This window comes from Phascolarctos cinereus, unplaced genomic scaffold (genome assembly GCF_003287225.1).
Source record: "Phascolarctos cinereus isolate Bilbo 61053 unplaced genomic scaffold, phaCin_HiC Scaffold_726;HRSCAF=1367, whole genome shotgun sequence".
In the NCBI taxonomy this organism is placed as follows: domain Eukaryota; kingdom Metazoa; phylum Chordata; class Mammalia; order Diprotodontia; family Phascolarctidae; genus Phascolarctos; species Phascolarctos cinereus.
The window spans coordinates 29,628,277-29,641,417 of NW_027556098.1; the positions used below are offsets into that span (position 1 = coordinate 29,628,277).

General features: G+C 36.1%; 1 protein-coding gene across 1 annotated transcript in view; it reads left to right on the forward strand.

Moving 5' to 3' along the window:
- OCA2 (OCA2 melanosomal transmembrane protein) overlaps positions 1-12,939 on the forward strand; it is a 542,641-nt gene extending 529,702 nt beyond the window's left edge. The window contains exon 23 of the mRNA XM_020992730.2: positions 12,107-12,939. Within this exon, the coding sequence (XP_020848389.1) occupies positions 12,107-12,194 (88 nt within the window). The 3' untranslated portion in view covers positions 12,195-12,939. The remainder of the gene's footprint in view (positions 1-12,106) is intronic.
- The last annotated feature ends 202 nt before the right edge of the window (positions 12,940-13,141 follow it).

The window sequence follows — 13,141 nt, forward strand, 5'->3', positions numbered from 1 at the left end:
TCTTTCACTAGTCTGCTACAATATAAATTGATCTGGAACTTCTAGCATCAGACTTATTTCAATGGGTTAGATAGTAATGTAATCCTTCTAGAAGGCTGATATTAAAATATATCCTGTGATCTTGGTTAGAGGTTGGGGTAAGGAAGGTAGGAATGAGTTATAACTGACTTTTTGTGGCCGCACTGGAGGTTTTCTTGGCAAAGATACCAGAGTGCTTTGTCATTTCCTTCTCCAGCTCATGGTATAGATGAGGAACTAAGGCAAGCAGGGTTAAGTGACTTGCCCAGGGTCACATAGCTAAGAAGTATCTGAGACTAGATTTGAATTTCCTGATTCCAGGTCTGGCACTCTATGTATTATGACACTCAGCCTCCCAGAGGTAAGGATGATTCCTCTCCAGTTTTTCTTCTTACTGGCACATTTTCATAATTTTTGTTCAGTAGATTCGTTGTCACCTTAGAAGAAGGCACAGAGAGCTAGACCTGAGAGAATTTGATGTCAGACGGGTAAATTTCAATAAGGTAGTGGGAATATATAAATAACAGTGAAGGCTACAGTGCAGAAGAGTTGGCCTGGCAAGGAATGACAGCACCTGGATAATGACAAAGGGAACAGTGGAGAAGAGGACTGCTCTGATGCTACTGGCTTTGGAAAATCTAAATGTCTTTTAGCAAAGTATAAGTGTTTGGGAATAAGCATAACATACATAATTTATATCCCTGTGGAAACACAAGCTGTTTTTCATTCTGATCAGAAAAATACATTACCCTTTGGAAAAAGGCAACTGGGAAAATAGCTTTTTGATTAAGAACCATACTAATGATGTTTTCATAAATCCTTTTTTTTTTTTTGTAAAGGGGAGGAATTATACAAAGAATAGTTCAAATATAAAGCCCCTAGAAGAGATTTCATTAGCAGAAATTTATTTTTGGGAAACAAGTCTCTATGTAGTGCACTGTCTACATTAGCACCTTATTCTCATTTGCACAGTCAGAAACAACATTTAGAAGGAGCTGAGTTTCACAGAAATCTGTAAAGCATTAGTTCCTCGGAAGATGGGTGTTAAACGTCAGCACGTACATATTTTTAACTTAAATACTAAATGAAGACTGTCTGGGCATCCAGCCTGACATTTTGCATTTTTATTTGTGTTTTTGACATTCAAATGTTCTTGTCTTCTTCAACAACATGTAATTTAGAACCCAAAATGTATTGAAAATAATTCCAAAGAGAAAAGCCTAGTACATTGTGATACTTTGATATTAGGTGACTTTTCTTTTCCTGAATCCATATCTGATCGCTGGTTGAATACTCTGCTTTTCTGAGCAGTTCTGGCAGCACAAGACAGATTAATGTTTTTGAAATTGGAATTATAATGTAAAGTTTAGAGCACAATGTTCCATATTTGGGATCTAATTTATGATAATAGGAAATGATTATCTTTCCTTGTTCAAATAAGCATCACGTTAGCTGACTGCAAGGTGTGTGCAGCATGTAGCAGTTTCAAGGACAAGCCAGCATTCTAATTTGAGAAACGATTAGAAGTCATAGCAAGGAAGATCCCAAACTTTAAACTCCCCTTGAAGGCATTTGGCTTCTTTTCTTGACACTAGTCATCAAGTGCATGGATGTGTAACTACTACTGACAAGATTGCTATCAGATCTTCAACAGGTCAGCTAATCATTTGGCTTTGCTACTGGCACCTTTGAGGTCTTCTCCAAAGCTTTTCTTTCCATGACAATGTGGTTGGAAGTCTTCCATTAGTTCTCAATTGTCTTGTATCCAAAAGGCAAAATGACTGCTATTGAGTTAGCAGTCCATGCTCCACTGCTCATATCATATGCTGTTTTTCTCCAGAATGAACTGCCTCCTATGAATATCTCCCTATAAAATTTTATCCAGGGTCAATAATCTTCCTAGGTCACATGACAGACAATGTATCCATAAAAATGCCTTTATCTAATTAGTGTATTTCATATACTTTTATACCATCTTTGGTGTCTGTGGGTTTTAAGCTGATATGAATGAGAGAATAATACAGTTAGCATTTATATGGTATATTAAAGTTTACACAATTCTTTAAATATGTCCTCATTTCATCTGTATAACAACCCTATGAAGTAGGTGTTCATATTATCCCCATTTTACAGATTAGGAAACTGAGGTTGAAAGAAGTAGAAGTTAAGTGATGGAGTCACACACCTCCTAAATTTCTGCTGTACTGTACATCTTCCAGTTCAGGACCAATTTCTTTGGTTAAGTTCAGAGAGGCCAATCATGATGTAACAAATTGATATGATCACAGTCGTGAGTAGAAAACTTTCTTCTGAGGTAAGGATAGCTGACAATTGACTTCCATCCATGAAGTTCCCTCACTGGTGAAATCATGGCTCTTTTTTTTTTTTCTGAAATGCTGAAATAATATTATTCCTACAGCTGTAATCTCTACCAGTTTGTGACCAGTGTAGTTAACCAACAATGACAGCTAGAATTTCTAAAATGTACTTTATCTCCTGTGATCACCTTGCTCTTAATTAATTGGATAATTCCTATGATTTCATTGGTATAGGAAACTTCACCTACCAAAAGTGAAAAGCTCTACAATTTACTATCTTAGCGTATTAGCTGGGACACTGCGAAGTCTGTTCAAGGTCCCATGGGCAGTATGTGTCAGAGACAGGACTTTATGAGGTGAGATCTCTATCCATCACGCCACTGCAGCTTCTCATCTCCTCAGATACAGTCAATTAGCACCCAGAGACATCTCAGTCTGAAAGGGTAAACTGCTGGGCTACTAAATACAACCAGGATTAACATCCTGTTGTGATAAGTATTGGTGACTGGCAATTCATTTCAAATTCACCAAATGGTGAAATCTTTCATTAAGCTTCCTGGATATTTTTCAAGATGATCTCTTTTGATATTCAGAGAGTGTGGCAGAAAATACCCAGCCAGGTCCATGTTTTAGGCTGTATTATCCATGCATTTCAAGAGTCCCATGGTGTCTCTCAGGGATGCCTTTAGCAAAACCACTTGGAATACTAATCCTCTGTTAAGTTGTTTGACTCCTTGAGCCTGCTGTGATGAAAAGGATTCTCCCACTGTGCAGGTACAGTGGGTACATTATGCCATTAGCTGCTCTTTTCTCATAACCTATACTTGTGATTTGAACTTGTACAAGTTGTGAGGGTATTATTTTTATAATTCAAATAGTAGCCAGGCAGAACTGTAACTTTGGGACCTCATTCAGCTGACATACAATACCATCATGTTAGACTTGTATGCATATTAATATCTTACTGATGGCAGTAAATGACAGAAAGCTTTTTAAATTTATTTTTTGTTTGGTTGATTTTTTTTTAGGGGGTGGGGAAGTTGTTTTATACTGATTGACGTATGACAAGTAATCTTTTATCTTGGCAGTAAACAGGAATAGCAATTGTTTTCCACTGTCAACACTGACTCAATCAACAGGGATTTATTAAGTGCACAGGATACTGTGCTAAGCACTGATGATGCAAAGAAAAGCCAAAAGATGGTTTTTCACATTCTAAAGGGGAAGACAACATGAAAAAGGTACATAAAAGCTATCTATATACATACATACATATATGTATATATATATACACACACACATGCATCTCTATATACATATAAACACCTATGCATTTGTGTATGCATATATGTATAGATGCATGTGTAAATGCAAATGTATATGAAGGTAATCTCCTCAGAGGGAAGGCTCTAAAAGGGAGTAAATGGGGTGAGGGAGTTGAAGACCAAGGAAGAATTCTTACTTAAAGTGGGATTTGAATGGAATCTTGAAGGAAGCCAGGGCAGCTTTAAAATCAAAGATGAGGAAGGCAATCATTCCAGGAATGGAGGATAGTCAGTGAAAAGGCTGTGTGTGTGGTTTGTTCTTCGTTCTCGAAGAGGACTATGACATCAGGGAGATGATGACATGAGTGGCAATCGACTTTGGTTTGAGTGAGGGAGAGCTGTACAAAGTCACCAGCCTCACTTTCTCCTCCAGAGCCATCTGGGTCCAGTATGAAGCAGAGAGATGGAGTATCATGCATAAGGAACAACAAGAATGGAGAGTCAAAACAGAAAAAGTAAACTACTCATCATACTATAGGCAACATGGCTGTATCAACCAACACAAACCCAGTACCCTCTCTTTTTCTAGGTTGGGGAAAGTTGCTGGGTTTTGGTGGCCAGTGCTCAGGCCATATTCTGTGCTTCAGAAGATCTCTGAAGGAGAGTAGAGGAGCAGAGTGAAAGGGGCAGGACATATGCCTGGACTTGAATAAAACTCAACCCTACACCCTGATCTTTCTACTCCTCCCAAAGACTTAGAGATTCAAATGCTAAATGACAGAAATCACCCCAAGCTGCAATTGCAGCACTATTAACTTTCAGTCCAATGAACTGAGGAAAAAGAAGGAATTGGACAGGACATTATGTATGGGGGCCTATAGCATTTCATTAAATCAGAGGGAAAGGGCCTAGAATCCAGGTGAGGCCAGTTAGGGCCCCCAAAAGTCACTTGGTGCACAGATCTAGGCAGTAGAACCATGAATTGTCCAGCATAACAGGAGGATGAGTCCCTTTGAGATCTAGCCCCCAGATCAAAACACCAGAGGGGAAGGAGTAAAAAAGTGAGCAATAGGGGAAAATAAAGGAGAATAAAGACTGGCATTGCCAAAGATCTCAGGAGAAAGAAAACTCAACTATATATTAACTTAATAGAAAAAGAGAAGATTAATGGGATATGAATTTTTAAATGAAAAAGACAACAAGTAAATCTAAAATAAGCACAAAAGAGGAAATTAAAAACTGGAGAAGTAATAGATAAATGGGAAACAAAACAGACAAGCTAAATTCTGGTTCTTTCAAAAGAGTAATAAAATTGACAAACTTTTTAGCTCATCTTGAGCAAGGTGAAATAACAAAAACAGAAGAAAAATATACAGAATATATTATACAGTTCTATGCTAATAAAGCTGAGAATACAAAAGAAATAAAGGAATACCTTCATAAATATACAATTCTCAAACTATCAGAAGACCAGATGGAGATATTAACTCAATCTCAAATAAGGAAACAGATCTAGAGGTAAAAGAACTACCAAAGTGGGAATGGGTGGGTAGAACTCCTAGTCCTCATGGATTTACAGAATTCTATCAAACCCTTAAACAATGAGTACCCATACTTCACAAATTATTCTCAGAAATTGAGAAAGAAACCATCCTTCTCTAATCTTTTTTATGAGATAAATATAAAGTCCCAATACCTATTTTCAGGAAAAGATAATACACAGAAAGAAAACTATAGGCTAATGTCATGAAACAAAATCCTTCAAACAGACTACAGAGATTTATCCAAGAAATCATTTGTTATGACCAAGTGATATTTATACCAGAGATACAAGGATGGTTCAAAATCTGGAAAATTATCAACATAATTAATCATGTTAAAAACAAATCACATTATTATCTCAATAGAATCAAAGACAAAAAGTCTTTGATAAAGTATAGCACTTGTTTATGCTAAAAAACTCTACAAGTGTAGGCATAGAGGGACCGCTTTTTTTTTTTTTTACTATTGTAAAAACCAAAAGCAATAAGTCTAAAAACAAAAGCAAGCATCATATGCAAGGAGAATACACTAGAACATTTTACAATAAATATGGGAGGAAAGCAAGTATGTCCACTCTCCCCACTATCATTTGATATAATTCTGGAAATACTAGCAACAGCAATGAGACAAAGAAAAGATACCAAAAGCATCAAGGTGAGTAAAGAGGAGATAGGGCTATCCCTCTTTGTTGATGATAGGTGGTATACTTGGAAGATTCTAGGGAATCAACAAAGATGCTAATTGAACAATAGCTTCAGCAAATTTCCAGGCTACCAAATAAACCCTGAAAAATCACTAGCATTTCTGATAATAATAACAAAACCTAACAAGTAAAAATAGAAAGGTAAATTCCATTCCAAATAACTACAAAATACATAAATTATCTGGTAAATAAATAATGTACTAAAACATAGAGAAAACTTGGATTGATTCAAATTTCAAAGTGTTCCTTAAGTAGCTGGAGGAATATTCACTGCCCATGGTAGACCATATCAATATAATAAAAATGACAAAGAAAAGTTAACTTACACTTTCAATGCTATACCAAATTAACAAGGGGATACTTTCTAGAACTTGATAAAAATGATAGCAAAATTCATGTGGAAAAACAAAATATATAGAATACCAAGGGAAATAATGAAAAGAAGTAGGAATGAAGAGGGGAATAGCACTTCCAAACCTCAGATTATGTGATAAAGCAGTAGTTAAAAGTAACGGGTATTGGTTAAAAAATGGAGAGATAAATCAATGGAATGGACTAGACAAAGAAGAATCAGAAAAAAATGGAACTCAATAACCTACTTAATAAAATGGAAAATCAATTACCTTGGTGGGGGAAAAAAACCTTTATTTAGTAAAAAAAAAACCATTGCTAAGAAAACTGGAAAGTATTCTGGCAGAAATTAAGATTAAGCTAATACCTTATACTATATTCCACAATACACTCTAAATGGGTACACAACTTTAGTATGAAAACTCAAACTATAAGAAAATTAGAAGAGAAACATTTCACATACTTCTCATAACAGGTAGGAGATATATTCTTTTTTTTTTTGCTTTTTTTTTCTTCTTTTTGGTGAGGCAATTGGGGTTAAGTGACTTGCCCAGGGTCACACAGCTAGTGAGTGTTATGTGTCTGAGGCTGGATTTGCACTTAGCTGCTTCTCTTGACTCCAAGGCCAGAGCTCTATCCACTACTCCACTTAGCTGCCCTGGAGATATATTCTTAACCAAACAAGAGACAGAGGCAATTACAAAAGATAAAATAGATAACTTTAATTATATGACATTGAAAAGCTTCTGCATAAACAAAATTAATGCACCTAGGAAAAAATCTTTATATCTGATTTCTCTGATAAGGATTTGGAATCCAAGATATTTATTGACCAATAAAAAAAAAATACTCAATTGTGTTGACTAGACTGTCCCCACTGATACAGAAAAGTAAACTAAATTTTTACAATTTTTAAAGAACGCAAGTTTTTTCTATAGGTGTATGCCAGCATACATTTAACAACTGACTCTCTAAAATAAAATGCACTGATGATACACTGTTAACTTTAATCTGTAGTATTTCTATTTTCTCTATCACTTTCTTAAGTTTAGACAACAAGGTAAACAGCCTTCGTTACATCCTCTCATTTTACAGATGACAAACTGAAAGTAAGGGGAAGGGGAGGCAATTTGCCCAGTCAGACAAGTAGCAGTTTCCATTTGACATTTTAGAGGAAGAGGTATCACCATTCTGTTGCTATTGTTAGTGGTAATTGTTGTTTTGGATGTGTGTGTTTAAACTCCCTCTTTGTATCTGTAGCTTCTGGCTTAGCCGGGCAAAAGAGCTCTCATGTCAGTCAACTCACATTCCCACATCAAAAGCATTGTTTGTTGTTATAAGGACATCTCCAAATAACAATTAGGTAAAAATTTCATCAAATGTAATGTTTAATGTCAATAAATTTCCCTCCTCTTTGGGGTTCTGTACCTCCTTTGACCTGATAAATGTAATGACAATGACCATCAGCAATGGAGAACATCCATTGTAATAGATTGAATGGTAGCACACTGGTAGAGTTTGTTCTGATTTACTTTGTTTTCAACATTTTGTCATGAACTTCTACACATCATAACTGAGGATCTTAATGGGACCACCAAGCAAATGGTATTGTCCTTAGCTTTTGGAAAGCTGAACCCAGGTTTTCGTTGTGGGGTTCTCACATATGGGGAAGGCTAAAAAGCAGGCAACAACTCCTAGGTCATTCATTCATAATGTGGCCAATAGCTACCAGGGGCTGATGAACATACACAAATACATACCATTGATAGCCTTCCAATGATGTCAACTCCCATCAAAGCCTTTTGGAAATGATCTTAGAAATCCTAATGCCCACCCCTCTAATTTTTACAGATTAGGAAAATGAGACCCAGAAACATGAAGAAATTGTTTGTCCAAGGTTTCACAACTAGTATGTTGACAGAGCCAAGATGTAAACCATTTCTCTGGCTCCAAATCCATCCCTTACCATATTTCCTCTGTTTAAATTAAGACAGTACACTTGTTTCAGGCAAAGATTAGATTGGGCTTGATGAAGCATTTGACCTGTAGGTATTCACAGAAGTAGTTATTGTGCTGAGATACAAAGGACTTAACTGTCCAGGAGCAGCACAAGAATATATAGTAAGCATAGTTTCTCCTGGACTTCCTATTCTTCTGTGAAGACTGGTGACCACAGTTGGTAGTGGCTTGAAGGAACCTATGCAGTGGTTTGCTAGCACATGTTTAACAACCAACTTTCCAAAAATAAATGTATACAAGACACACTTTGTGTTTAATCTGCATTATTAATCAACATTTTCTCATTCACTTTCTTAAGTTGGGACAATCAACAAAATAGTAAATGAAGCCCTGATCTGTAATGTTTGCCAATTTGTGAGATGTAAATAAAAATTTACACAATGAAAATTTAACAATAATTTCTGGATAGTCAGTTTGAGCTGGCTCCAGCATACCCCTGGAACTAGGGGTTTCATCAGGTACAAGAAGCTAAGAAGCCATCTATAGGGTGACCCACATATACTTCTTAAAAGGCCCCAGTTGCTCCTTACATCATTTCATTTAGGAGGTTCCTTATTGGTTTAAGCTAGCGAATTTTGGTGGTATTATTGTTCAGTTATTCAGTTGTGCCAGATTCTTCATGACCCTGTGGACCATAGCCCACCAGTACAATCCAGGGAGTTTTCTTAACAAAGTTTTCTTAACAAAGTGGATTGTCATCTTCTTCTCCAATGGATTAAGGCAAACAGAGTAACTTGCCCAGGGTCACACAGTTAGTGAATGTCTGAGGCTGGATTTGAACTCAGCTCTTCTTTACTCCAGACCCAGTGCTCTATCTGCTGAGCCATCTAGCTGCCTCTTGACCCCTTCATAGCCTAACTCAGTTGCTGGCCTACCACAAACCCTGAAAGATCCAAGGAAGTATTCTGGAGAGAAACACATGAAGTGTTTTACACTGTTGTAGTAAACATAAGAATCTTGTATCATTGAGAAATGATGTGAAACAAACATTTAAATGATTACAGGAAAAGATTAGGAAAATAATTGTTTAAAAGACCTATCAATATTTATGCACATGCCCCAGCAGAATGTAAGTTTCTTGAGAGCAATGGTCCTTATGATGGTGCAGGACATAGTAGGTACTTAATAAATGTTTTTGGATTAAATTGGGAATACAAAGTTATCAAATACTTATTTTTATTAAGTATTGGTGATTGGCAATTCATTTAAAATTAACCAAATTATAAAATCTTTTGGTGTCATAATGGAGGGAAATTCTATTGATTTTGATCTTTCAAAACATATTCCTTGGTGCTTCATGTAAAATACTAGATTAGTGAAACCTTTGATCAAAATGCCCAGTGTTCAATAAATCATCGTGTACAGAACACCGTACTGTTTGTAGCACAGCATGGCAAAGTTTCTGCTCATTTTAGCTTTGATCAAGTGACAGGTACTTTGCTTTTATGTTTTTGCCTCTTGAGGCAGCAAGGTGATGCTGTAGATAGAGTGCTGGACATAGAGTCAGGAAAATCAGAGTTCAATTCCAATCTCAGACACTTATTAACTATGAGACCCTGAACAAGTTTCTTAACCTCTGTCTGCCTTAATTTCCTTATCTGTAAAATGGGGATAATAATATTTACCTTCCATAGTTGTTGTGCTTAAAATACTATATAAATGCTATCTATTAATATCTCAAGAATTTCAAGTGATAATAAATTTAGTTTGGATCATGAATGCCCTCTCAGACTGGCTTTAGAGGTCTCCCCAGGGAATGACTGGCATTTCTCATAGTCAAAGTGAAAAGAGGACCTCTCCACCCCCTCAATGTTTTAAATAAAAATTTTGTCTATGAGCCTTGGAATTTAAACTTGCACCACAAGTTCAGTGTCTTGGCTGCTAAGATCTATCGATCGCAAGCAGAATGAGACTTGATAGCTCTTTAATCATGGTAACTCACCCTACACAATTCCATTACTACCAAATGGCTGTGTGGTTACAGAAAAGACAGTAATGATACTATGGTACTTGAGAATGACCTTGAGGTTAAATAAGAGACTTGGAAAATGATACTGCCTCAAATAAGGGGAACAGGAATGACAGTTTTGCAACTGCATCCTGGCATTGTTATTATTATCATTATCATTATTATCATTGTAATTATTTTTCCTATTACTCTCATTACAAACAGGTTGACCAATCTCAAAATATTGATTTGGTATTCTTAATTACACTCTAATAAGCTGTAAAAATTGGAAATTGTGTTCAAGATCAACAGGGTGACTCTCTGACCACTTTTCTTGGAATTACCAAGTCAGGTCCAGAATCCAAGAAGCTGCTACACAGCTACTACTGTTTCCCTGTTTAATTATAGCATTGTGTGAAAAGATTCACTGCAGATTTTGTGAAGAGCTATTCCCAAACACTACGGACAGGGAAGAAGGCATATAATCATCATCATCATTTCCCACTAGACATTTGCAGCTGAATATATTTCTAAAAGAGCCATTTGAAAGGAAAAATTGTAACCCTTGCTGGGCTTTCCCTCAGAAATGATGCTATACCAAATAGCAAACTCACAGCTAAAGACGACAAATTCAATGTGATTTTGTTTGTATTTCTAAGTCAAGATAAGAACTAGTAAAAATCCAGGATCATTTGAAAATAACCAATTGGGCAGGCAGAGGTGTAAAGAAAGGCAGGAAGGGGCCCCTTTTGAAATTTTTGCTGATGGACCCTGGAATTTCATTTTGTGTCTATGGTTCAAGGATTTACCCTTGTTTTGATTATTCTCTTGTTTGCCTAGCTATGTTGATCTCAGGCTTGGTAGCTCTTTAATCACTGTGATTCTTTCTAAGCTATTGTTTGGCTATGGCTATCACAGAATCACATGGAATATCAGAGATGGAAGACACTTTAGAAGGTAGCTTCTCTAACCTTCTCATTTACAACTGTAGAAACTGAGGCCCAGAGAGAAGCAACTTGCCCGTGGTCCTATACCTAGTAAACAGCAGAGAGAGAAAACTTGAAACTAAGTTTGATTCTAAGTCCAAAACAAGAATATACTGCCTCCTGCTCCTACCACCATTCCCAAACAAGCCTGCCAATTTATTTAGGTTAGGGGTACTTTTATGCCTTTACCTTAATGCTTTTAAAAAACCCACTTCTTACAGGGCTTGTCACTCAAATGGTGTAAACTAGTTGATTTGGGTAAAATGATGGTCAACCACTCTTTTGGGTCAAGATGACTTTTCATTAGACAATATAGTTAGGACCATAAGCAATACTTTTTAATTGCTTATAGGTTATAGCAGCATGAGTCTATCCTAATCCAATCTGACTAGTTCTCTAGAATTGTGAAAAAAAGTACAAATCATTCCTAGATATTTACACCTCTCATCCAGATATTTCATCCCCAAATAATACATTCACTTGACTCTATCATTGCTTGCCATGCTGCAAGTACAGATACAATAAATATCAATTCAGTGATTTCATGATCATGGTTTCCATTTCTTTCAAAATAATCAGACTACTGTTTTATTCTACCAAATTTGCAACATCCTGGCTGGTCATTTGTGAGCCCTGATGACCCAGTGTATTATTCAAATAGTTTATGTGCTTTTTTGTCATTCTTGATATGAGTTATCCAGAATTTCTCTTAGGCATCATGGAAATTTGGACAAGTAGGCATTTTTTTAGTTTTATAATGACCTATTTTGAGTATATAGATAATCCTATAGTTCTCTCCCTATGTAGCAGTTAAAATGAGAAAAACTTTGGATTATGCAAGTCATGTCTAACATTAACTGGACAAAAGGAAAAGCTATGTTGCCCATGTAAAGTTGGGTTTATGTGAGTCACATTCTTATAGGTCTTTCTTAATCGATGTTTCTTTTTTATTTCAGATTGGGCTTCCCTATGATGCTTGTCTCCTGCACAGTTGGGATGTGTTATCTGCTTGTTGCGCATGTTGTACTTGGCTGGAATTCCTAAGTCATTTGTCTCTTGAAGACCAGTAGGAATCTGATCAACCGACCGACATCAAGTACATGACCATGCTGAGAAAACTATTTGGAGAAAAAAAAGGGACTTAACAGAGATACATGATAAGAGTCCATACAATAACTGGCAGCAGATGCCACGTTTCTTTTGATGTTTTTCTATTCTGTAACCCTTTAAGCAAAGTTTAAGTGTAAAATAATTGATGACCAAATAGCATCTGGTTTTGTTTTTGTGCAAATACATGAAGTGAATGGACTTGTATTTTTTCAGAGCCACCAATACAAGGGAATATACATTCCTTAAATCATGTTACTGAGCTCTGTGCTTAAAGCCAGGAACAGAAAAACAAAAACAAGATTCAAATTGCTTACCTTTACTTTGTCAAGTATTTGCTCTTTAAGTCTTGTTTGTCCTTAAGTATTCACCTTTTCATTTTAAAATATCCGATATTCAAAGTATATATTATAATGGTAAGTTTTCTTTCCTAAAAAGAGACGTAAAAGTTAGAGAGTAATGTTACATATGTTGCACAAATAAACAATTCCTCTTTCCCCAAAAGACATGTTGGGGTTGATTTCTTAGTTCCTTCACTAGTTGATACATTAGATGATGACAATTTATGCTTTACTTGTCCCTATTGTTTTGTTTTGTTTTGTTTTTCTTTCTGGAGGAAATTTTAAGTCACTGATTATTTTCCTGGAAGCTGGAAGACTGAAGACTATGTCTTGCAGGTCATAATCACGTTCTTTTTTAAAAAAAAATAATTTACATGTTTTAATAAACCAAAGTAATGATTTTCAAGAGAATTTGGTGTTTTGTTTTGCTTGATAAAATAAATGATGAGCTGGGTCAATATCCTCAACTTTGATCTTCTTATCTCAGCCTGCAGTAAGATAATAATCAGTGTCCATTGGCTACCTGGTGTGCAAAAAGCCTGG